General features: G+C 37.3%; 2 protein-coding genes across 3 annotated transcripts in view; both read right to left on the reverse strand.

The window, feature by feature from the left end:
• Nucleotide 1: 1 nt before the first annotated feature.
• Nucleotides 2-18,518, reverse strand: TSG101 (tumor susceptibility 101). Its single transcript, XM_005153288.3, has 10 exons — nt 18,314-18,518; nt 15,313-15,397; nt 13,468-13,533; nt 12,728-12,891; nt 11,622-11,748; nt 8,943-9,009; nt 7,191-7,282; nt 3,187-3,389; nt 1,468-1,707; nt 2-339 (listed from the first exon to the last, which is right to left on the reverse strand). The coding sequence occupies exons 1-10, from the start codon at nt 18,353-18,355 to the stop codon at nt 250-252; spliced, it is 1,176 nt and encodes a 391-aa protein (XP_005153345.1). The 5' UTR covers nt 18,356-18,518; the 3' UTR covers nt 2-249.
• The window catches only part of UEVLD (UEV and lactate/malate dehyrogenase domains), an 18,674-nt gene continuing 6,896 nt past the window's right edge, over nt 15,322-27,099 (reverse strand). For both annotated transcript variants that reach the window (XM_034061391.1, XM_034061390.1), the window contains exons 7-13: nt 26,806-26,911; nt 24,247-24,417; nt 23,131-23,304; nt 22,489-22,573; nt 21,907-22,030; nt 20,391-20,551; nt 15,322-15,397 (exon numbers count right to left, since the gene is read on the reverse strand). In XM_034061391.1, the coding sequence (XP_033917282.1) occupies nt 15,379-15,397; nt 20,391-20,551; nt 21,907-22,030; nt 22,489-22,573; nt 23,131-23,304; nt 24,247-24,417; nt 26,806-26,911 (840 nt within the window). In that variant the 3' untranslated portion in view covers nt 15,322-15,378. The remainder of the gene's footprint in view (nt 15,398-20,390; nt 20,552-21,906; nt 22,031-22,488; nt 22,574-23,130; nt 23,305-24,246; nt 24,418-26,805; nt 26,912-27,099) is intronic.

Here is a 27,099-nt window from a genome sequence, read left to right on the forward strand (position 1 = left end):
GTTCTGCAGAGGAAGAAAATATGCAATGAGTTTTATTCAGCGTTAAGTCCACCAGCACAAAGATTACAGGAGATAGAAAGTGCATTAATAAAAGCTAGTCTTTACCAAAAAGAAAATATATTATTGATTCAAAATATCTTACACTTGAATGATGTAATAACTTATTCTGGGCACCTACTGATTAAGAGAAATACCAAGAGAATGGCTGCTTCATAAGGAAATCTAACTTCCCAGGGAAAGTCTGAGAATTTAGTAGAGATCACTGAGTCCAGCAGTCTTCCTTGCTTTCTGCATCAATGCCCTCAGCTGGAACTGCTTGCGAGACAGAAGACGCACATGCTGCAGAAAGAAAGAACAGGTGGCTATTGTGAAAGTTGTGATAAAATCTTAATTACACTGCAATACAGATCTTTTTTTTTTTTTACCCATTCCATGACCCAAGCAGGATGTTTGTTTTTTTGGAAACATTAAATGTATTAATCTACTAAATAGCATCTTTTTGGTTGTAAATGACTTGCAGAGGGCTACCAAATGCAATCACTACAGTATATTTTTTTTGTGATTTTAATTATTAACTCTGCACATAATATTATCAGAGTAGAAATACATACTTGAGGTGAAAACAGAGTAATGCACTTCTCACAGTGCAGAGAACAGTTAACAGTAGATAAACTACATAAGGAAATAACGTGTCTCTATGTAGTACACTGTACACTGGATGTTAAAAGCAAAGTTTTAACTTGGGAGAACCTCAGCTGCTAGAAGGATGGACTGGTAACTCTTGTTACCCAGTGGCCCCAGTACGGACCATTAACGCTTCTGCACACTCATCTTTCCATATCCAATGGCAATATTAATTACTGAGATACACATCTTCTGTAGTTTTATTCCACATTAAAAAGTGGGTTTAATATTTTCAAAATTACAGATCTGTTTTTATTCCATAAGCCACCACGATGCACATAAGTTCAAAGTAAACAAAGGTTATGAGATCAGACATGGTATGAAAACTTTCAGCATTAAGGACAGCAAAGAAAGGGAACAAAAAGTCTAAGAAGGTCTCTACTAGAGACACAAAACTAGCTGGCTTTTTCCCCCCCCTATGATTCTTACACTCCATTGGCTGCCTCAGGAGAGGCAACCACAGACTTCAAGTGAAAAGCTGTCTGAATGCTCCCATCAGTCTTAAAGTTGGTTTCTCCAGAATTAATGTGCTCACCAAATGGAAAGCTTATGTTGATACAAAGTGATTCATCATTAGACAGGTGCAAGTATCTATAATGCTTTTACAATTGGTCTTTTATCTTAAATCCAAAATTTCTCTTTAAAACTGTTTCAACAGAAAAGTGTTCATGGTTTTACCCTTCAGTGAAGAAATCAGTAACATTAATAAGCTGAACAAAAGAGTTCAAAGTATTTAAAGACATTTAAACTGCACATCTTAAAAAACACCCCAAGAATACATACCTTTAAAAAGACATCTAGATCTATCACTCCACGTCTCAACGCTTCCCCAAGATAAAAGATGGTATCTTCAATTGCATTTTCTTCTGCATATAAGTTCAGAATCTGCTTGTAAAGTGGTGCTGTAGGAATAATAACTTCATCTATATCATTATTTTCTGATTGATTTTCCATCTTCTCTAAGGCAGAACTGAGCTCCTCATCCTTCTTCTTGAGAAGTTCAATGTTCTTGTCAACCTCAGCCTAAAAACAATTAAGATGTTTGTTTATTTCTTAGGTCTTGAGAGCTGAATGTCTTCTTGTGATAGAGCTGTCAAGATGAAAGATTTTTAGACATGCTGGTTGATTCTTTACTTTTTTACTCACCTCTGTTATGACCTTTTGCAAAAGAAAGAGCTACCAATCTACAGCTTGATAAAATCTTAATTTTTATCCTACAGATAAAAGGATCCTACAGATTTTGGATTCTTTCATTTTTTAAAAGGCTGTTTTAGTTAATGTCAAACCACTATCAATTTGTCACTGCAGAGAAGGCTGGCTAACAGTTTTTATGTATTCTGAATATGTCATATATAAGGAAAAATAACTATTCAAACTAGCTAACAGTAATAAAAGCCAAAAAAAGCATTTCTTCTGGAAATATGCCTTTTGGAGTAACTCCATATACAAGTTTTCTGACTATGGACCAAGCAAACTGTGGGAACAGGAAACAAAATATGCTGGCTTTACCCATTAATGGTAACTATAATGTAACTGTATCTGTATGATATGTATTTCCTTTTGCTACTTTTGAATTTGCCTCCCAATATTTTTGAGGTCCCAACAGCCAGCACACAGGACGAGACTGTACAGCACTGTTTTTTCTCATGACATTCAGACTATTATCATATTCCACTCTCTCTGTCCTGTCTTTTTTCCATATTGAAATCCTAGCTTATTCATCAGACAGCTTATATGAAAGCTGTCTGATATGCTGGATCATCCTTCTTGCCTTTGCATCAAACATCTGCAGTTCTATTATGACCTTTCTTTCCAAGATAGGAAAGACCAGAATTACACACTACATTTAAAGTGGGCACATTACAGATTTATATGGTGGTAATAATGGTAACCTCTGCCCTCTAGTTCTGATTAATAATTTCTTCTTCTTTTTTTTTTATCTTATCTAAGCACTGAGCTGGTTTCAGAAACTTGATCACCAGTCCCAAAAATCTTACTTCTGGGCAGTCATGCACAGAGCAGATGGACTAAACAGATGTCAGGCCTTAAGGAAAAACTGCAGGATCTTCTGGGCATGCAGAGTAGGAGAGGCTTTTGTCTGGAAAAGTCTGCAAGCTATACAAGGAGGCTGTAGCTAAGATCAGCATCTCTGCACTAAGACACTGAAATGTTCTGTGGTGCTGCTGACACACACTATTACCCAGAAATTATGAAATAATCTCACACCACTGCCATGTTTCACACAGAGAGTGGGGAAAAAAATAATACTGTTCCTTTACCACTGAACAACAATGTCTGTAAGATACATGCAGGGCAATGCATCTTATGGTCACTGCTGTTTCTGACATGCATCTCAATTGGGAAAGAGAATATATATTTCTAAAGCAATACACTGGAAGTTTTGATATTTCTATCATGTTTAATAATGAATTAATTACATGCCTCTGTTCACTACTAGGAATGCTCAAGGTACAGAGAGACCAGTGTTTCATCTCAGCTTACCACCTCTTGATCCAGGCGAGTTACCATCTCTTCCAGTTTCTGGTGTCCTTTCTTCAGGTCTTCCTCTGTCCGTTTCAAGGCATTGAGTTCAGCTTGTGCACGATCCATTTCTTCTTTCATCCGCCATCTCAGTTTATCACTGACTGCTGAAATAAGGGAAGCGCGGATGGTATCCTCACTGATAGTTCCATCTCTACTGGGTCCTGCACAAGAAAATCCACAGGCAGAAAATTATCTCTGTTCTTCCATATCTATCTCTAAAGCAACTAGCTTTATTATTGCTGAAAATGTGAAGTGGCTACTGGTTGCAGAACTGTATCTGGATTTATCACAAACCACTTAAAACCACTTTTCCACAAGGAAAACTGGAATGTCACAGTTTCCACATGCTTGTGCCTCATGCTTTTTAGACGAGTGAAATTTCAATTGGAAAAACTACTAATAAAGGAAGAATTATATCAGGTTTTGTGCCTAAGTTTTCCACCCTTTATGGATGAAACAAGGAGATCTGAAGCTCTGTAACTGAAAATTTGCAAAAAGAAAATCTGCAGAACGACACCAGAGTATCTTTTTATCCTGAGACAGTTATCAAAACCCCGAAGCTGTTACAGTAGAACATACACTACAATACCTAGTAGCCTAGATCTCAAAAAATTACGAACTAAGAAAACACCAAGGCTCCCATGATTGTTACCTGGCTAAAGACAAAACCATTAGCATATCTTTTGGGTCTCTTCCCAAAGGATCAGAAAATGCCTCAAGTCAGTTCAAATCCAATCAACCTCTTCACTTTTCTTAGTAATCACATGCCCCCAGAAGAAGCAAAAGCAAACAAGTAACTCAAACAATACATAAATTTTGTTATTTAAACACAATAGTTCAGAGACTGTATTTTTAGAGTAAATTAAAATTGCATTTTTTAGAGTAAATTAACATGAATAGTGCTAAATATAATTTTCAATATGTTATTGACAGCGCTCAGTAACTAAAATTTGATTAAATACAAATAAGATTCAATAATTTTACTACAGTTGTTCAGGAAGAGGGCTATTCAGTGAAATTTCAGCATTACAGTGTTACTGGTGTAGTATCTTCCTGATAAGTAGCAACAATTCAGGACAAAGTTTAAAAACTAAACACTGCCTTTAGAAACAAGCATCTCAATGGAAAATTAACAGTTTTCTGTTGGGTAATGTCATAATTATAAAAATAAATAAATAAATAACTACTTGGAGTGCCCGTTGTTATTGTTACACTAACAAATGCAAACTGCTGTTGAGAGGACTGCACACCTGAGGATTCTTAAAAGATCCAGTGGATTTTTTTTATATACTCCTGCTGCTAACAGAACAGGACTGCACAAATTCAACTCTCTTCCCTATGCCTTTTACTCTATTCATGACCACAAAACCTACAGCAAACCAGATATGTGGAAAAATAAAGCTATGCAAATGACTTGAAAGGAACTATGGGAAGATGCATATTACACTACTAATCCACCAAATTCTTCTAAAATTAAGGAAGCATCACAGTTCAATAATTACTAATATATCAGCACTTTCCTTACACAGAGGCTGCACCAGAATATTATTATTATTTTTTTAGATTACAAAGCTAATTACTACTGGAAGAAAGAGATTCAATCATTAATCAACTGCTGCAAAGACTGCCTTATGAAAATATAAATATCCCAAGATCTAATCTGATTTACAGTTCTGTCTTAAGCAATCCACCCTGTTACCAGCCAATAAAATAATTTTCAGTATTTGGTTCCCTAACTAGCAGAACCAGCAACATAAGTTGTCAAATGGCACCACACACACAAACCTAGGACTTCATCACTTCTGCTTCTTATGGAAAGGAGAAAAGAACAGTACTTTCCATACTGAGAAGTAAAACTTCAACCAGGTCAGTCAAACTATCTGGGACAAAGAGTTTATTCACTGTTTAGGAATAATTCACTGTTTATTCACTCTTTAAGGCAGACAATTGTAAATATAGAGGTACCAAAGCAAAGCAAAAAGGTCCAGTTTCGCTCTAAAATTAGCATCATTTCAGTTATTATTTACTTTGCATAACGCATTACTCTCTAACACAAAGTCAGAACCAGCCACCAGTTCTACTTTTTTCCCCTCTTTCTGATATCCCTCATGCTGGGAGATTTTATACAAGGCTCACTTGCACCTAACACATTGAAAGTTCACACAGAACTACCAACAGATAGGAAAGAGGTCTCTGAACATGTAAAGGATCAGTTAGATTTTATGTATCTTCTTAAAGAGCATGAACCCTTAGCATTTCCTGTCACTTCTATAATTAGCCCAGCTTGGGGAAAAATTTTTGGCACAGCCATTAAACCCACAGAGCACTGAAACCCTTAGCATTTACCAGGTGGAGTTCAGTTTCAGAGTGACCTTACAGAATCATCAAACTACTAACTGCGCCAGAAAGGTAACTGATGGCAGATGGCTGAACAAGAAGAAAATCTCAAAGGACATTTTGAAAAACAGCTATTACTAATACCTTAGCTACTCTGAATATGAATGAAGAACCTATGGATGCATTTTTAAATCATGGTGCAAGAGACTACAAATGATAGGTATTCTGAACAAAGTCACAAAAGAGTCTACGTCCTTACCATAACTGCTCCAGAAGGACTATCATCCAATTGGAAAGTCATTGCACTAACTTTCTACTTAACTGTATCACTTAGACCTTTATCACTGGTTCCCAATCTGTTCACATACACTAAAATTGAGGTGCTGAATGGAAACCAAGCTAATATATTTTGCCAGCTGTCCTGGGTTCAGCAGTAGCAGTCATTTTTTCTCCTTCTTAGTATCTGGTGCAGTGCTGTGTTTTTTACTTTCCCCCTGGGAACAGCACTGGTAACAGCAATGTTTTTAGTTACTGCTCAAATGTTTAGTCTGACCAAGGACTTTCTGAGCCTCATGCTCTGCCAGGGAGGAGGGGAAGCCAGGAGTAAGCAGAGACAGAACACCTGACCCAAGCTAGCCAAAGAGGTATTCCATACCATAGCACGCCATGCCCAGGATGTAACTGCGAGTTACTTGGAAGGGCTAGTTCTCTGCGGGGCTGGAGGAGGTATCGGTCGGTGCTCGGTTGGGCCGGGTGGGGTGAGTTATCGGTCAGTGGGTGGTGAGGTGTCCTATTCTCTTCACTTGTTATTTCCTTAATAATTATTATTATTATTGGTAGTAGCAGTAGTGATTGGTGTTATACCTTAGTCATTAAACTGTTCTTATCTCAACCCGTGGGAGCCACATTCTTTTGATTCTCCTCCCCATCTCTCCAGGAGCTGGGGGAGGAAGGGGGGAGAGTGAGTGAACGAGCAGCGTGGCTGGGTTTAAACCACGACACCAGCAAAGGGCCACAGAGCAGCAGACTAGGAAAAGACACGTTAATAATCTAGATCTTGCTGCTGAAGGGAAGAAAGAAAGAAGTGACAAGAAGAGATCATTAAGAAGCAACACTGAAGAGGCTGGAGAAGAAAGTCAGTAAAAATGAAGCTCATTCCCAATGCACTGGAAACCTCTGCTTTAGACAGCTATGACTTCTGGAGTAAGGAAAGTATAAATAAAGAGTAAAAAAAGTTGGTCCAGTAGATGATTAAGTGAGGACAAAAGCATTTTTATAAACCATGACCATGAACAGAGCAATGGGGACAATCAGAAGTCACCTACAGTTACAGGGTGAGAATAAAATACTTAAGGTAGTTACATGCAATGTTCTTCAAAATATTCATAGAGCACACACAGTGCATTGCACAAACTCAGGAATTTAGCATGTTCCTAAATTAATAAAATATAAGGTGAAGGACATAAATTGTATTTTATTCTTCCTTTGAGTAACTTCTAGAATTCAATATAAATACTTTGGAAGGCCAGATTAAGAACAATACATTATTTTTTCCATTTTCTTTCTTTACATATCAGTTATAGAGAGATGATTCACTTCAGAGAAATTCTTTCAAAGCTACTCACCAACAGTAGTCACAGGAGGCTGAGAAGGGTAGTACGGAACACTAGTAGTCGCTGGAAATTGAACACCACCAGAAAAAGGATAGTTTGGGTAGCTGTTTTGACAAGGACAGATATGTTAGTGTTGTGTAATTATTTGTAAAATATCACCAGAAAGTTTAAAATGCAGGCCAAGTTATACGACTTCTCTTTTCCTGTTCATATTAGCATCTTCCACAATTCATATTTGTGGTATGATTTCAGAAGATAAATCACTTTATCAGAAATCCTATCTAGTTATTGCCTGATCTTGCCATGCAATTTATAACTTTCCATATGAAAACACAAATGTATCCAAAAGAAATTATTCTAGTTAAAAACTCACAAACAGCAATTTCCATTTAATACCTTTAATATGGGAATAGTTAACAAGATGACTGCTGAACTGATTTATGTAAACCTAAAACTGTTGTGCAGCTGCAAGATGAAACTCCTCCAGAAATTCTCAGCCCTGCTCTGAAGGACGAAGGAAACAGAAGTATTCATCTGTTCACTAAAACAATTGTGATATAACGAGACAGGCTATGTTACCTTTCTAAAACACATTTACTATCAGCTGAAACAAGGACTCAATTTAACCAGTAACAGACAAACATCTATATACAGCAAAGTATTAACCACGGCTGTAAGCAAACCAAATGGTCCAAGGAAACATATTAAATACAAAATAAGTATATTCTGTGCCTCTCCAGAAAACTGCAAATTTTATAGTTCTTAAGACTTTTTCTGTCTATTACTAACTTATCTAATTTTTTAAATAGTTCTAGTACTCATTTTTATTCAAATATCAAGATCACTTTAAATGAATGTATTTAGCTTACCATAAAAAGTTAGCAAAACCCCATTTTCATTTCTTTAAAATGTAACACCCAACTTTCTAATGCTTACAGGGGTTTTATTTTATTTTTTAATCAAAATGTTATTTATTACAGCAATCCCTCTTATGATCCTAACATAAAATCAGGACATTAGGACACTAATAACAAGAATAATTAATTATGGTGTAAAAAAAAAATGCAGGTACACACTAGGAGGCAGTAATCAGCATCTTAGTGTTTCTTAACACAGAACTGCAAGTCTTCTGGAAAAGCCTTATTCCAAACTCCTATAAAATTTATTTAATTAAAAAAGTCTTGTTTTGTATTAATAAAAAGCTTTTAAAATAGTTTTGTTCCCTGCAAATTCTCTTGGAGTGCTCTGAATTAAATCCACATTTATGCTGGAGTGAAAGTTTGTGCTAATCCAGCAGTTGTTTTGTTCAATGTCTGGAGTTGCTGATTACCCCAAACAACACTAACAATGCTAATAAATCACCCAAACTGTAGGAGCACATTTCTTTCTGTATCATGTAAACATTAACATCAACCTTACAAAACCTAATCTGATACATCAGTGAAACAAGATAACATCTGTGAATTAGGTAATAACTTCCAAAATATATTCTCAAGTATAATATATACTTTATATATTATTTATATATATATATTCAAAATGATATTATCAAGTACATTGTATCTGAGCAAGCAGCACTAAGAAAGCTAAATCTTTCTCAAACTTTCTTCTGGCTATTAACAAGAATTCAGTCCTCACTTTAAAAAAAAAACAAACTGCTAATGCAATAATTATACAAGAAATACACCATAACCAAAATGAAACTAACACTAATCCAGTGAACTGTGTATCATGTAAAGGATGATGGTGTCACAGGGCTCTTACCTCGGGTTTGGAGTGCTTCCTGCTGGATAGGGAGATATTCCACCTGGAATGCCTGGTACATACGAAGCTAAATAAAATAATTATTTTGCATATTTTTACTTTTCAGGAGTTTAATAATATATTAAGGTCACATACATATTAATCTGCAGTAAGATCCTTCTCAAAATGTTACTAAACAGTAAATACAGTATAACACAACGAAACAAGAAGTTTGAGAGAGAAGTCATGCTATGGACAAACCCCCTCAAGAATGCCTACCCTGCATCCTATAACACTATCACTTCTCACAACACTCCCAGACATTTCCCATGCTGCTGCCATGCAGCTTGGCAAGAGGGATACATGCAGATGTTTGTTGTTTGCTACCTCTGTGCCAACTGCTCAAGCGGCTGCTTCCCCCATATAAAGGGCTAAATTGCAGCAGACCTAGCCTCCACGTATTGACCAGTTAGAATTTCCTTTCTGTAGCCAAGCACATTTTCACAAAATGCAGACAAAATCTGCATGTCTAAAGATTCTACCTCTACCTATCAACTGTGGTTAAAATATTTTAAGAGTATTTTGATTGGAGAGAGAGTATGAGAACTGTAATTTAAGCAATTTACACATTCCTTAGATCAACTAGCTAGAACACCTTTCACTGTGTGTTTTTTTCCTAATTGTTACTTCAAACTAACCACTGCATGGATAAAAATGGATATTGATTAAAAAATGCATAACAAATATTAAACCAGTAAAGTAAAATGTGGATATATAAGGAAGAGTATCTGCAGCTGGGGAGTTCAGAAAAAAAGGCATGTTATTAAAGATGACACACCTGAACAGCTGCCTCCATTTCTAATACGTACAGCTGAAAACCAAAACAACCTTTCAAATGTAGCCATTGTTCTCTACTCATTCAATAATGTGTAATATCTGTACCTTCAGAGTAGCCAGACTTCCCAACAGTTGATCAGCTGTTTAACAATCCAACCATGAGCTTATCCAGTCATTTCTGCTATTTAGAAGTTATGCTTTTAAAAAAAATTAACCGCACATATACATATCTAAGGCCTTAGCAATTTTAAGTTTCTTCTTGGAAATCTTACAATTCTATTATAAAAATTATGTTTTGAATATATTTATTCCATATTTCTAGTAATTTTAGGAATATTGTATCAAAAAGCTTTTCTTAAGAGCCAAGATCTTTTTTATCCTTGAATACTTTCAAATGATTCAATTTTTTAACCTGGGCTTCATTTCTTCTTAAACACTGCATCTAGAACTTTAGAACACAAACAAACAAACCTAAATGTCTGTAAAATAAGGAAAAACTGATTACACTAGTAAACCAAAGTAGCTATTAGAAATTTGAAAACCCTGAAACATTTCCACTAGAATTACTACAGCTAGGCTACCATAGAGTGCCTACAAGAATAATCAAGCCTGTTTCCACTGATGGTCCTTCCCTGAAGACAACAGGTCACAGTCTCTTCTAAAACCATACTTGTACTGACACCCTCTGGTCTTAGAAAATCACAACAGCAGAATCAGCTAGTGCTCCTATACCTAAGCTAGTTCTGGACAAACTAAACAGTCCCAAACACCTTCAGCCAACTATGCCTAATTGTCCTGTTTATGTTTATTGCCCTTTTGCTCACATGTTAAGAACCTAAGACCTTGTTAAGAATGGTTTCTGCTGGAAAAAGTAATGAATAGACTTGAGCTTTTCACGTGTAACACTATGATGTGATAAAGGCCATATTTCAACAGAAAACAGACACAGACTTAACAATACAGCAAAAATATATAACCCTAAATACAGCTACTCTACTATTAAATTCTCGTAGAACCGTCATAATATCATTAAACAATCTGCAGCTAATCTGCTCCCCCTCCCCTCCTGCCTCAGTCTTTGGCTTGAGTAGGCCTACTCTACTGGCAGGTTTTTCCACCCAAGGCAGAGTCTCAGAAGATTTTCAAGGATTTTCTGCTTCTCACTTCCCCTTTTTCCCCATCCACCTACCCCCAAGTCTTCAAAATAAGATGCCTCCAGAAATTTAAATATGCAGAGGATTTAAAAAGTCTTGAGAATTTTGCAAGACAGTGAGACTGGGTATCGTGTCAGAGAACCACATCGATAGAGAACAGTATCAAAATCATGATGCAGTTTTATTTCTATATTCAGCCAGCAATTATTAAAAAACAAACACCAAACAAAAAACAGGAGTTTGGGCATAAGAAACACAAGTAGTGTGATTCTGCTTACGAGGTCAATGGTTGAAGGAAACTTACCAAATGGACTTTTATTAAGAGAATAAAAAAACCCAAAACAAAACACAGAGATGGTTATCTGAATAATTTTTTTGATTATATCGCAATGATAATGTTGACAGTTTACTGGTTATTTTAAGGGTCTTGGGGGGTGGTGGTGTTTGTGGGGATTTTGATTGGTTTGTTACTTGTTTTTGTGTTTGCTTTAAAAACAAACTTAATTTTTCTCTCTTTCAAAAGCCAAAAAACTACACACATTCTTCCAACATACTTCAAACAGGGCAAGTACAGCACAGGTGACTTCATCAGCCAGTAATACAGAAGGTCATTCTAGAGTAGAATACATAATTTGTTGACAAAATTTGCAGAGCAAATGTTACTTTGGAATACAAGTATCTGTAAAAATTAGTAGTCATGACCACTTACTATTTGGTGGGCCTGTTGCCTGGTATGGTGGGTAGCTTGAGGAAGCCGTAGGCCGAGAAAACACTGGAGGTTCCTCACCAAACACAACAATCATGACCTGAATCAGTTCTAGCAAGTCTGACTGGGGCTGTGAAAGTAAGCAAATCACAAGGTGTTGATTTTGCTGACAAAAAGTTTAAGTAATAACAAAATGTTATTATTCTGTCAGCTCTCAAACCCATCCTTTGGTTTGTGTGGTTTGGGGTTTGCTCATTTTTTTTTATACATATGTATGTGTGTGTCTATGAGTATGAGTATGTGTGTGTGTGCATGTGCATTTATAACTTCCTTTCCGGATTCCTTTACTGATACCAAACCTAGCCAGCTGGTATGCAAAACTGTGTAGCAAAGTACAGCTACAGTAGTGTTTGCACTCAGAATAAACTGGGGAATACATTGCAATAAAGGACTGAAGATGACTGTGCAATGATGGATTATCATTATTTTTAAAAAACTTAAATCCACTTTCCAACATGAAAAAGTACAGATCACTAAGTTTTCAGACATTTTGACTTCATACAGCATATAGCTTTTGCTTAGGTTCAGAATGACTCGATAGAAAAAATACTCTAACCCACTAAGGAGTGGCACAAATCTCCTTTAAATATAGCTAAGCTGGGCTTCTCAGTTTATAACTATATTTAATACAGGCATGATTTCATTTCAACAAAATAAGGACAAGCTCCATGAACGCATCACCTGATTAAATATCCTATTTCCAAATTTTCTTAGTTGTACAATCCACTTACTTATTTTTAGCAACCTCTCAAACTGAATGAATTCTGTATCACATATATCTTAGATGTTCCTCTTGCTTGTGCAAGACCTGCATCCTGATCTAGGCACTCATTTTCCACTACTACCACACAAGTGCTGAACTACAGAATGCAGCACCCTGAATTTTAGGACATTACAAATAATAAGCAGTTGTTTTCATTAAAAAAAAAATACAAAACACAGTTTTAAGACTTAAATAAAGAGGATTACAGATTTTGCTAAAAATGACACAACAGTCTAAAGGCATTCAGAACTGTGCAATTTGCGATTTTAAAGTTCCCTATACTTACGTATTTCCACTCATGCAGATAAGGAAGGTATATCTTTCCATTTGCATCAACATGCTTCCCAGTTTTTATTGTCATAGAGCTAGTGGGTTTAACAAAACAAATTGGGGGGTTGAAAGGGTAGGTATCAAGCAGCCACAGGCAAATTGGGATATTGTATGTGTTACCTAGAAAAGATATTTTGAAAGATTTTAAGTTAGTCAACACTTCAACTGTCCTCTTGTATCAGATTTATGAAAAAGTCCTAAACCCCGTAATTTCAACTGCACAGAGTCAGAAACTGAAGCTTAATTCTACCAGTAACATTCAATAAAGAGCTCACAATACGGCTATGAAGTCAACATTTTTCAAAATAATTTATCTTTGATTTACAATAACCATTTACCACTAACACACCATCTCATTTGTTCTACAACGCAACATTACTAGACCCTAACCTGAAATGCTAACTGCAGCAATAAATGGTTTGCAACCCTCATTCAACTGGGAAGCTTGAAAAACGTGCAGTACTGAAAGAAATGTTGCAGAGCTGCACAAGACTGACAAAGCAATGCTCAACATTGGAATTTAATTCTGCAGCAAAAACAGGGAACAATTTCTTTAAAACATTATACTTCGGACAAGTAAAGGTTTGTGAGAAAAGAGTGACCACTGAAGTAGTGAAGCTGAATCATGACAAATCTAAATAGTTTTTCATGTAATCTGGGAAAATAATGATGGTGATGATAATTATTCAGGCATACCTCTGTAAGGCACAGGAATGGTTCCACTGAGGCTCATCAACTCCCTAGATGAACCATCATTAAAAACTGAAAGGGAATAAAATATTTTTAAAACAAAACTTTAATGTCTGTTCAGTTTATACCCCATCTGTTAGCAGAAGTTTTCAGAAGTTTCACATATACCAAACTCAGCTTGAAAGGTTCTGCTCTTGCACATTTATAGACTAGCAAATGATTGTAGTCTGGTAACTTATTATGAATAACGTATTTCTGAGAAATGAGTGACTCATTATTGTTAAACTTCCTTCACTGCAAATAAAACTGTTTCCTCATTCAGAGAAGTAAAACATGTTGGAACCATACAGACTGCAAAGCATACAAACTGCCGCAAAGATAATCTCAACTCAAATTTCATTTAGAAAACACCTAAGATTTTAGATTACAAAGAATGCTTTCTCCAAACAAGTTAGCAAGAATACTGACAGTCTCTGGGCTATAGGCATTTATTATATAATTAGTAAAGGTAATTTAACCTAATAATAATACACGGAAGAGACAGAAATGTGTAGCACTTGACTTGCTGCCAAAGCTTTAATCTTAGTTGACAAACTGCACAGGAACCCTGACCTCAGTTTACTGAACTGCTGTATTTAGTTTCCCCATACTTCTAATCCAATACATTATTCTTGCCTGAACAAATCAACTTCTGGTAATAGTTTTAAATTCCCTAATTTCACCTGAAAGTTTCTAGTCTTAGATTACTTAAATAAGGCTCTATATTTAATTATTAATATAAACCTGAAAACTCTCTCAACAGCAATGTACCCAATTTCTTGTTGCTCATTTCATTGTTTCAAATAATACCAATTATCTGTAACTGGTCTGTGCTCAGCCTCTCCCAGGCAGCTTTGAAAGACGTGAGGTAACACAAATGGGCTTTTTGCTACAGGTCAAAGGGATATGGAATTCTTATCAGTATCGTACACACAAACTTGTGTACTGCACGCTGTTCCAACCACAGTACTTTCACTATTATTTCTCATTCTCCAGTCAGTGACAACTGCTGGCTTGTAGCTATTCCAAGTTATTCAAGTTAAAACTATTCACCTGTCCATGTCCCTTTTTAGTACTTCTCAATCCAGATTTAGAATTTTGAAAGCAGAAGACACTAAAATCTCTGATGACCTATTAGTAATATAAATGAGCTCCCAGAGGAATCCCACAGATGGTAGCTTAAAAAAGGTGATCAGGAGGATGACCTCAGCACCTATGCTGGCTCACTGTACCTTATGAAACAATGCTCTCAGCATCTGGAGCTGACCCTAGATATCATCTTAATTCAACACACTCAAATTTACCCAAAGCCTTTAAAGTAGCTATCAAACAGTGACTGCCATCATTAATTTACATTTAAAATCGCTTTGTGCCAATTTTCTATGTATTTGACATTGTTTTCTTCGTAGTCTTAAGGACTGCCACAATTCCATTTAATGAATTATTTGTTCATCGTTTTGCAGTTCTTTCTAAATAGAACTCTAAAAATATCTTTATATGACAGCAAAGCTGAATTTGTAAGATCCCAGCAGTCTCAGGACACCAACTGCTATGACATCACTGAGTAATCAAGCTAAAGTTAAGCTGTGAAAAATGCAACACTTCTTAGCATGTTACACTGACTCAGTAATATAAAAAGGTTATCTTAGAAAATATACTGGAAAATAACCATGCTTTTAAGGAAGTATTGACAATCAAGAAGAGAAACAAATTATGCTTTCTAGTTTTAATCTTTTTCCCCACAAAACCTATCAAACATATCTAAACCATCAACAATTCAATAATAAAAATTTTCTCATTGCACAGACTAACCATATGAATCCATGACAGGTTTGAGGTCCTTGTACTGAGTAATAACACTGGTTGTCTCCTGTATAGTTAGGTCTCTATACTTGTACTGGAAAACAAAACAAAGAATTACTTTAGACTAAATTTTCTCAGTGTAATTTATTTTCTTTTATTTTATCCAACAGACTGGATTTATGAGAGCTGACACTGATATATGGACATAGGTTTCCCCTCTTCTTTTGGAATATGAATTTTATTTCTCCGTATTACTTAACTAACACTGCCTATATAACTTACTGAACTTTAACAAGGTGTTAAGGTGCTTTTAGTCTTAAATAATGATTCATACATCAAACAATTGGGGAAAGCATTTTCATTCACATTCTACCATAACCAGCGGTATTAAGAGATGTATGTGGATCTAACAAAAAAAATAAATCCCTGCACCTCCAAACAAATACAGTGGTGTTTCCAACATTCCTGATACACAGCCATCTAGGATCTGAACTGCGTAGGTATCTTTCATAGAACTTTGCAGAGCATCACATTATTTATCAGTCATTGATCAATATTTTATCAACTAGAAAGGAGACATTTCAAGGCACAATATTATCCGTCATAATACTGATTTCACTCCTTCCCTTTAAACAGGAGCAGGGAGTAACTCATAGCACAGAAGTTCAGTAAACCAGACACACTACTACAGAATTTAACAACCTCAGAATTATAATCCACAGACAACAAAGGGCATGCTCCTGGCCAACAGAGAGCTGCTTCACCAAGCAGTGCAGCTCTTCAACCTTATGGCCATTCTTCCTGGTAACCAGCACTAAAAAGAAAAGCAATAATATAGTCTCTTGACAGTGTTTTTATAGTGATGAAGTTAAAAAAAAAATTCAATCTTCAGATGTCTTAAGGAACATTAACAGCATCCTTTCATTCAACCATGGTAGGAAGACAGAGTCCAACATGGTGAAACATCCCATGCCCAAAGCACACAGATGTTAACATCTGCGAAGAGTCTCAAGTCGCTTTATTCAAGGAACACATAAAACAATGTCTCCCTGCTCAGCAGATATACTGGGAGTCTGGTGCATGTTGGTTGTTAGGGCTGATAAAACACAGATTTGGCTGTCTGGGGTGCTTTTAAAAATTAGGTCAAGCACCTCAAAATTAAAAGCTTACTATTCTTAAAACTATTAAAGTAGAGATAAGCTTGTAAGATCCCAGCTACTGCCACAAGCAAAATCAAGTGCTACATCAGCTATTCATTTCAGTACTTCAATCCAAATAACCATAGAAGATTGAAGTTCTGTATATTAAAATGACACATGAAGACATTTTTCCAAATAAGAACGATGGCTTTGCTAATTTTGTTTTTATTATTTAAAGCACAAAGGATACTATTTTGTGCTTATTTCTCTTTTAGTACTCCGTTCTAAAGAGTACTAGAGTATGTAATAAGACAATATTTTTCCTGTGTTCATATTGTAAGTAGTTGTGAATTTCCAAGACATGTCAAAATGTCTTTGGAAAATAAAAGATCTCAGTGATCTCTGCAAAGGTAACTAAACAAAATTAATTTGAATTCTTAATGTCTAAATTTTTAATCCTCCTCCATTCTCAAATGGCAAAGTATCCTCCTCATTTCACATGTCATGAACAGATCACAGAGTGATGAAGCTTGTCAGGACCAAACAGCAAATAAATACCCAAAGTTAAGTTTAAATGCTAAGGTTCACCCAAACTAGGGCTTAAGTCTTTTGTTATCTCACACACTGCAGTATTTAATATAGGAAATATTACTAAGCTACTATAGAACAGAAAGTGTAACTATTATGGAAAAACAGAGAAACAGTAATTTCATTTTTCTTCAGCTATTACATACACTGTATTTTGAACGTGCCTAGAGAAAATCAGATGGAGGTATAAAATGGGCAAGCATTGGGAAAGAGGACTTGGAACTATCTTCAATCCTGTTTCTTCTGCGCATGACAGTAATTCATTTCGGGAAGTCAGGTATATACAACTATACTGACAACATCATTTGCTGACACTAAGTTAGTATTTAGCACTCATTTTCAAACTGATGAAAAAATCTGCTTACGATTCCATGCAGGTGAAAGACCACTTAATATGGCTTCTTCAGATTTGCTCACATCCTCATCTATGTATTTCATTTTAAAGTTGTGCAAATGTGATAATTAACTGTTGTTAAAAGAATTCCTCCAACCAGAACCATAACTGCCCATAGATATTCAGCCATAGGGATTTTCATTTCAGACTGCTGGCCATAGCCCTGTTTTCACCTGAAGCTTGGCACAATAACACATGGCTCTGCACGAACTTGTGATTAATGATTTACCTTTCAAGAAATTTTATTGGTTCTTTAAACAAGGATGACAAAAAAGCCCATCTTTATCCTAGTCAGTGAAGCTGAACTTGCCTTCCACCTACATTTGAGCAGTGAACACACATGATGCCCTATAGCCCTACAACCCTACTGCAGTTCTGATTCACTTCACTGTGTGACAGCCCCAGATAGGCAAACGGTTTCTAGTCAGCTTTTACTGTTAACATCCTAACCCAGAACTAAAGTTTCACAGAGCTACAAGTAACAGTATATCTGAGATTTCGGTGCAACATACTGCCCTTTACAAACTAAATTTACAGTTTCCAGGCAGCTGGACACAACCTTTTTACACTTCTCGGTCCGGCCGCCGATACGACTACCCCAGAGCTCCTCGCAGGCTCGCTAGTGTCCCTAATCACCCGTGGTGAGGGCAATGGTTAAAGAGACCCGACCGCTCCCGAGGCCAGCGCCGAGGCTGCAGGAGACACGGGGCCCGCACCAGGCCGCGGACAGGACCCAGCTCTCCTCCGCCCAGCCCCCGGGCTGAGGCTGCCGCCGGCTTGACCCAGCGGCCGCCCCGACGGACCCGGGCGGGGAGGAGACGCCTGCAGGCACCGAGCCGGGCATGTGGGGCGGGGAGGGGGCTCTCCAAGGCCGCGGAAGCGCCATTACCTTGGCAAGCATTTTCTTGAGCTGGCTCTCGGAGACCGCCATGGCGGCCGGTCCCTCCTCCGACCAGCCGCCGGTCCCTCCTCCGACCAGCCGCCGGTCCCGGTGCTGGTGGTGCTGGTGCCGGTGCCGCCGCCACACACCGGCCCAGGCCAGTCCCTCTACATAAAAACAGGAAGCGCCCAAGAGTCCGCTTCCGGCAGCGACCCCACTTCCGGCCGGTCGTGACGACAGTTGTGCGACGGGTCAGTCGGCGCCCCGAGCGGGCTTCGGGATACCGAGAACAGGGCACGGAACACGGGTCTGAAGTGCGGTTTATTGTAAGAAAGCGTTTCTGGGAATTCATTCCCTACGAGAACGGAAAGTGCTGGGGTCCTTTGGTTGGTTTTCAGTATAAACGCGACTGACAAGCCACGAGCGGAAACATCGAGCTAAAAAACATACCTGAAACAGCTTGGAGCTTTTTGTGACGAAAACTAGTAATAAAACGCCCCCAAATAAATAAAACGCCTTGACTATTCACATGGGAATAAATGGTCAGCAGACTAAACGAAACACCTCAAAGAACAACGTAAGCACATTATTTTATGCTGTTTTTTTTCTGAAGTAAGAGATAAAAAAATAACCCTCCAAGTCCAGCTGTTGTATTGGGATATATAATATAGCAGCAAAGTTGACCAGCTCTATCCGTCACTAATTTTGTCCTATCAGTGCCTACTGCAAAGAGGAAATTAGAGTATTCAATGCAAAAAGAAATCTGAATTATTTAAGGGTTTTTTTCTTTATATTTTTATCTTAATAAAGAAATCAATACAACTCAGAATTCTGCATAAGGCTGGCTCTTTGTGAGACACAACTGGAAGGCACTAAGGAATAGATTTCTCAATGACACAGGTACTACTTGAGCTTAGAAAGCTTCATCAGTATTTAACCAGTCAGCCCTCAAGACACAGATGTGGAATGATGTTCCTACGCTGCCCACAGCAGATGTGGAGCTCACATGCCTCCTCTGCCTGCAGTGTAGTGCTGAGGTATGGTTAGGATGAATATAGTATTTTACCAGTGCGGCAAATCAAGAGGTTAGAGCCCAATAAGCCTTTCATCTGAAAAACGTGCTCTTTGATATACCTAAAAGTCCACATCCTGCTTTTTCACTTCATACTTGGCTTCCCCTGCGTTTCAGGTTCTGTTCCCATCTCAAGCAGTTGTATTCTCCTTGGGCTGATGTAAAGCTTACTGACATCAGCTGGCTCAGGATGAAGGCCTGCACTCACATTTGCATTACTTAACTGCCAGAATTTTATTCTTTATTTGAAGCCCACCCCTGTTCCTCCTGTTCAGGAAGAGCACCTGTTCCAGTGCTACACAGGGTGTGTTGCATATATGTAACAAGAACTGCAGATGTTTTAGTGCTTTGAACTTCCTCCCAAAATAGAGCAAACAAATCATGATCAAAAAGTCTCAGACATCACTAAACAGAAATTCATATCCAATATTTCAGGTTTGAAGGGTATTGTTAATATCATGCTTTTACCTTTTTATCCCTTAGTAGCAAGTAGGAGTCCACATAAGAGCAATAGGCATGGAAGACTGAGCTATCAAACTGCATCTCTGAGTGCCCTGAAGACCTATAGTATGACCATGTTCTAAACGAGCCCCTAGTGAAGCACTTAAATACCAGGAGGAAGAGTTCTGGTGGGCTCTGTTCTCTGCAGTTTCTGCAGAGCTGGGTAAGCCCCACTCCTAGGCTGTCTCTTAGTGTGGTGCAAAGAGCTAAGAATAACCTAAGAACCAGGCTATAATTAGCAACAAAAAAAAAAACACAGGCAGAAGTCACCTGAATTTAGGTAAAACATTTTTCCACATTACCCTCCTCATTTTGGCTACCAAAAGTGCATTTTTCAAATAAGCAATTACTGTGCAGTATTAAATAATTTAAATCAAAAGTGAGAGAGCACTTTGACAGTAAAAAACCACCTTGTTTTACATAGAAATCCATATAATACCAAGCAGCCCTTTCCACCTAGCTAATCTTTGACTTCTGCAAGCAGACACTGTGGCTTCCCTTGCACTTGCTTACAGTTTCAGTTGCTGCTGAAGGTCATGAATTGATCCTGCAGTGCTCTGCAGTTTCTCTTGCACTAGTGGATCTTCTTCTAGTTTGACCATTTCAATCATCCCGTTGGTTCCAAGAACACATGGCAGACTTAAGAATACTTCACTGTTTATATTGCAGCATCCCTGAAACAACATGCAAAGTACATTGTAACACAGTTACTTAGTTTCAGCTTTGCCCGAAGCATGGAACTACATAGAATAAATAGGTTTTACTTATGCAAGGATATCCCATCATGTGGCATGTTTTTTTATAGGTCAAATGTGAGTTATTTTAAATCCTGTGCAGTAGGCTACTGAACAGAAACTGTAAAATATTATTGTACAGAAAAAAAAGATATCTTGAACCATGCCACATGTGGAGGAGTTTCATAATACAGATAAAGCAGACCTCTATACTGCAGGCAAAGTTTATCCTATAAAAACCTGTTTAACCAGTTAGGTAGAAGAAGCAGGGATGCTCGCTAGGACAGTATCATTAGTTCTTTTAGGACTTCACAGATGAAATTAAAAAATGCCACCAGAGAATGCTGTCCAGGAAACGTTTTTCAGTTATTGATCCCATATTCATTCTGTGAGAGCCTTCAGTGAACTTATATCCCTGTAATTCAAGTTTACACTGCAAATTTTGTTTCTTCTTAGGATCTGTATGGGAAATTTTACATTCTGCAGTTACTCTGCAGTTTAAGAGACTTGTTACTCCTCTGTATTTGCATTTATCATTCATAAATTAATCATTCATAAATGATTAAAAACTTTACTTGAAGGCATAATGAGGAAATTAGGTATAGGTCTGTACTCAATGCAGTAAGCAGCCTGCTCAGTTTCCCTGCACCAGGAACTGCAAATCACCCTTCTGAAGCTTGCAAATAGAAGTGACAAGTACATGTTTCTACATGGGATTTACTTTCCTTACATGAAATGACTTCATGCTTTAATGAAGCCTCTTAGGATAAACTTAAAATTATAGACAGAACTTTGTCTGAAGATAAAAGTAGCTTCATGATTTTTCTCAATATAAAGTTTCACTGAGTAAAAAACCAGCCATTTCAAAGCTGGTCAAATAAAATATTGTCAGAAAATGCATTTTATACTTTCATAAAAGATACTGAACTCTTCTGGCCCCTGAACAAGTCTATATTCAATACTGAGCGCACTGGGAGCCTGCAACACACACATTTCATTTACAAAATCCAGCTATTCTGGGAGGGCTGGTCAGCAACTTTGAATATTTTCCCAGTGGAGTCTTGTATCTTTGGGAGAATAATCCAGTTTTTATATTGGTTTCAGATTAACACAATAATTGACTTTTGTTCAGTTTTTGGACTGGAATTGAAAACTGTTGTTGGAAGAAAGTAATGGAAGTAGTGCTACTTCCGAACACCTCTTTAAGTGAGATGTCTGTGATGCTAAAATTAATAGTCATATCCAGTATAAATAATAAAATTTTAGTGCCAACCAAAAGATATTAACATGTTTACCTTTGCCAGAGTTGACACAGAATGAACCTTTCTTTTATCTTTCAGTATACTGTCAGTCAGATCAGCAACCGAGAGCCCAACAGACCAAGATCTCTGACCTTTTCCCTTTAGAACTTCCATAGCTCTGTATAAATCAGGAAAAGAAGAAAAAAATGATGCTTAGATTTTAATTGTTCCTATCTGGTTTATATGTAAAACTCAATAGACAGATTAAGGCACCATATCAAATAAAGTGTACTAGAAAAACATGATTTCTGGTTTGGAAAATAACAGAATAAAATGAAGAATTACTTTAAAACCCCATACACAATTGACCTGTCAGCTCTGATATTTTCAGTGTATATTCTACAAAGCTTGTCTTGTCCTTAGATCATCACAGGCACAACATTATTAAGAATTTCAGAATAAGAGCTGCCCTACACACATATCTGAAAGTGAGTAACACTCAGACCTACAAATTCCTGTAGACTCAATGTGTGAACATTTTAGGGCAAACTTCCTCCTCTTCATAAAGAGCTGAAGAGAAAACCTCTGCAAACACCAAGTGCCTAAATGCAAAGCAAAAGAATTGAGATGTGTTACCTGTTAGCCACTGTTTCCCTTGAATTACGAGCAGCCATTCCTTCTGTTTGAGCTGCGACTAAATTACAACTGGTCCATGCTGGTACTAAATAGAAATGATATTTAAATACACATCTAAGCAGTGACTAAAATAGGTACCAGATAAGGTGAAAATAAAAAAAATAATCATAATAGTAATAAGTTCAAGCTTTCCACACTGTCCTTCCTGCACAACAACCCAAATATAGCTAATAACCTTCTAAGGCTCCCAGGGCTGCTGAAATAACACTCCATAGCAGCACCTGGTCAGAGACTTGCTTAAAAAATGAAGTAATATATAATAATTCCTACATGAGCAGCAACCTACCATATGTTATACTACACATCCTTCCTTTCTCAGTAACTCTAACCTGTATTGTTTTACCAAATAAAAAGCATTTGAGGTTGTATTATCGTCTTTATTTTACTATGACAAGCGTCAAATACTTTTGCTACCACTCCACATTCTTGGGCACACACCAAAACTGCATTATTTGGAACCATTATTATGAAAAACTGCCAACCTGCTTATGACCGCCTGCATTACTTTTCTCAATTATTCATTCATTACTCAATTACTAAAGTACTGCCAGGACATTATATATTCATAAAGTATCACTTTACCTTTGTCTTCCCCTTGTTCACCAACGATCCAAGCATCTTTTGCCAGCACCTGAGCTTTCAAAACGTTTGCCAGTATATTCCGAAATCTCTCAGTATCTAGGTTAGCACCTACTCCAATAACTCTGCTTTTGGGAAACCCACTCAGCTTCCATGACACATATGTCATTATTTCAACTGTATGTGAAAAAGAAAAATAGGTTGACAATGAAAGACCACTCAAAATTCAACACAACTGTGAACTATGACTCTCAATTCCCAAAAACTCAGGACCAGATTTACTTTAGAAAAAGTATGAGCATGTAAGGATGTATCAGGAGTATATTTCAACCTAAACCACCAAGTCAGGTGGGGAACAGGTGAAGAAAATTCACAGCCCAAATAAAGCTTAAAGAACAGTCTAATGGAACTTCAGAATGAGTCACCACACTTCCTTCTACCAAAAATCTCACGTGCTTCTAAATTTAATTCAGGCAGTGTTTAATTTCTTTTCATTTGGCAAGCACTCTCTTTTCCGTCTTCACGGATTTAAATGATAGAAAGGGCAAGAAACACTTGAGATATAGAGAAGGGCTGTCTTCAGTGTGTTTACAGGACAGAGAGGCTCACATTTATTCTTGCCCTTTTAGGTAGTGTTTTTGCTTTGTCTTAGTTCAGTGTCACTGCTGCAACAGATTTAAACTTTCCACCAAAACATAGATGTGATATTTACTATCAACACTGTATTATGGACATCAGTAGTCTGTGTGTGTGATCATATATGGCACATAACACACACGCATTTATCCTTAATGCACAGGAGAAACATATATGTAAAACTCACAGCTGACAAGACAACACCCAATGGATGCTAATCTTGTAGATACACTCATGTTGAAACTAGGAACAGACACACACAGAAATACATACCTTTTACTCAAAGTACACTATTTTCTTTTATCTTGGTAACAGTAAAGAAAAAAACCCTCAAAGACAGTGTCCTGCTCAAAGCTGAAAATGAAAATATCTTTCAGAGTAGCAAGAAGTTTTGACTGCTGGGTGTATTCAGCAGCAACACTTTTAAACAGGCAAAAGAGAAAGCAGCTGAGGGATAGAACATTAGGTGAAGTACCAATATACCTGGATGAGAAGCAACAAGGAGAACAGTTTTCTGACTGTAGTGTGATACTGCTGGAATAATTCCTCTGAACAAATCCACATTGCTTTGTATGACATCAAGATAAGTTTGAGCATTACCCAGAGAATTAACTGTAAGTACCACAACTTTCGAATCAGCCGAAGCAGAAAAATCTGAAAATACAAAGAAAATAGGTTTTTAAAATTTATGTAATTCTACCAAGTTTTGGAGGCAAAACAGAGAGGTGTCCTGATGGCTAAACTGCAGCATCCAGCTTAATTGGGTCTGTTTCCACCCATAACCTCCAGTGTGGAATTTTGGGTGCTTCCACAGCACCTGTAAAACACAGGTTTCCTGCAGAACTCCCTTCCCATTTCATAGTGGGCAAATAGAGATAGCAGACTGCAATTTGTCGAGGGTTACAGAGCAGAGACCAGAAAACATCTATACAGGGTTGACAGATATGCTTTTCCAAGTATTGGCAAAAAAAGAAAAAAAACGCAACCCAAAAACAAAATTACCCATGAAAAATCATCCATGAAAAGTCTCCTTAATTTTTATTCCAATTTTTAAATAAGGGGAAAGACTTCCTTTATCTAAGGCTTCTATATTTTTTTTTTACTTTATAGCTTAAGCAAGGACATGTAGACAATCATAAAAACTGTTCCAAAAGTCTATTTAAGTAAAATGCATGTATTTTATTAACTCAAAAAAAGGAACAACCGTATTTGTTGAAGAAATTCTTAAGTCAAAACTGCCTTTGTTACAGATTATCTTAAGTTTTACTGAATCTTTTAGACTTTGTGTTTGTTTGTGAAACAGTTAGCTATAGGAACATCTTGATTTAAGTTAGCCTTTATGTTAGCATGGGTTGCTGTGCTGCTTGAAATCAGATGCTGCATTGCTTGAAATCCCTGTTCTAACATGTTAGGCTTAGTCCTTATACTCTCTAGACCATATCCAGAGCACCTAGGGTCTATTGTATACAAGATGAGTTATCTGACAACTTGGCAACAAAACTTACTTCTAAGGTGTCCTGAAGTAAACTGCCTTTATTATAATACTAAAAAACACACCCACAGATTAAGAATACCCCTGCCCAGGTGAAGACCCTTCCTCTGCAAGTATAGTAACAGAAAAGAATGACACAGCAGATATTATAATTGTAACAGTGAAATTGGCATTGGGTGTGCTCAATTTGTAGAAATCCCACCTAGCACCCAGCACTGCAATAAAGAAGTGCCTGCTTCTTAATGCTACATTGGTAATTAAGGAGTTTTATTCTCCCAGCTTTCAACAACACTTTGAGGGGGTAACTGAATATCTAAGTACCATACAGGTGATCAGCTTGGGCACAGAAACAATGTAATTTGACTGTCACACCACTTCTGAAAATAGCTGAAGCCAAAGCAGAGGCCTAGTGCACTTGAAGCATATTGGAAGCATACTAAGCAGAATATAATTAATACCATTTTGCCCCAAACCTAGATGTAAGCATACTAAAATAACAGGTGACTGTTTAAGCATTTTGTAGTATTTTAACACTACTAACAGCATAGCTAACAACAAGCTTTTTCTACCCAAATGTAAATATATAATAGGTAACTACAAAGGCACAAACAGAGATTTGTGGTACAGTTACACAACCAGCGTTCAGGAAAAAAATGTACTAGAAGTAAAACCTGCAAGATAGATGAAAGGATGTAGAGCAGGCAATGACAGGTGTGGGATAAGCAGGTAGGATGTTTGGTGGAACCAGACCAAGTCCCTGTCTCCAAAAGAAGAAAAAGCACATCAGAAGCACAGGGAAAAAAAAATATTTCATCTTGCAGAGGGCACAAGGACATAAAACCACAACACACAAGTGAGGAAGAATGGCAAAGCTGCTCAATTCAGTTCCAGCTTTCCCTGTGGAAGAGCTTTTGAGCCACAGCACCTCAACCTCTGCTAGTAAGAACATCAAAGACAAGCCACCACCACTAGTTATGGAGACATGGTATTGACTTGAATTGTACCCTCACAGCTGAGGACAAGATTGTTACAAACTAATTGTTTGAATATGCAATGAGAGTGATTAAGAACTATTGGCCATGTACATGCTTAATGACCATCAATCTAGCAAAGTAGCACTTTGAAATTTACCTTTACTTATTAGCCTTAAAAACACTGCTCTCACAGCTACCTCTAATTGCTCAGCATACCCATACTTCCACACCCCTTCCTTCCCTCTCTCTGCTTATGGCTCTGAAGCAATAGCTTGGCTTCTCTATATTTCTGCATGAGTCAAATTTCAGTATTAGCCTCTTACCTTGGAAGTACAGACTCATACCTCTACAAACAGAATGAAAAAAGCCTGAAATAAAAATGATGCAAGCCTTCCCTTAACAATTCTACCTGAAAAGAAGAAAAGTAAGAAACTATGGAAAAATAGCACCATATTTTTAAAAAGATGGCCTATACGCCAGAATCTCTGCATCTCCCCAGGTGTCCTGCTCTCATTAAAATGAGCACAATCACACACAGCACATATTTGTTCCCATTCCAGGAACAACATCTATTACCTTTGCTGATCTCCACATTTGGCAAAGCAAAGATGTCCAAGTCCATGGTTCCTCCTTTTAATGCACCTTCAGAAAGATCCAAAAGAACCACCTTGTCTGCAGTGCCCTGTATTAATGAAAGTAATGCAGATGAACAATAAAACAAACAAAGATTTGTTCTTGTAGGGGTGAGGAACATATCCCTGTGTTGCTCCAATTCCAGTCTTTGTTGTACTGTGTATATAACAAACAAAATTGCTGATCAAAATTACTGTCAAATCACAGAAGAAACAATTCGGTTTAGTGAGTTTAATT

This window comes from Melopsittacus undulatus, chromosome 4 (genome assembly GCF_012275295.1).
Source record: "Melopsittacus undulatus isolate bMelUnd1 chromosome 4, bMelUnd1.mat.Z, whole genome shotgun sequence".
NCBI lineage: Eukaryota > Metazoa > Chordata > Aves > Psittaciformes > Psittaculidae > Melopsittacus > Melopsittacus undulatus.

Coding starts and splice junctions, on each gene's coding strand:
- TSG101 (XM_005153288.3), bottom strand. CDS start 18,355: ATGGCGGTCTCCGAGAGCCAGCTCAAGAAAATGCTTGCCAAG. Junction 12,892..13,467: donor CATTCCTGTGCCTTACAGAG/GTATGCCTGAAT, acceptor TATCTTTTCTAG/GTAACACATACAATATCCCA. Junction 340..1,467: donor ATCTAGATGTCTTTTTAAAG/GTATGTATTCTT, acceptor TTCTTTCTGCAG/CATGTGCGTCTTCTGTCTCG.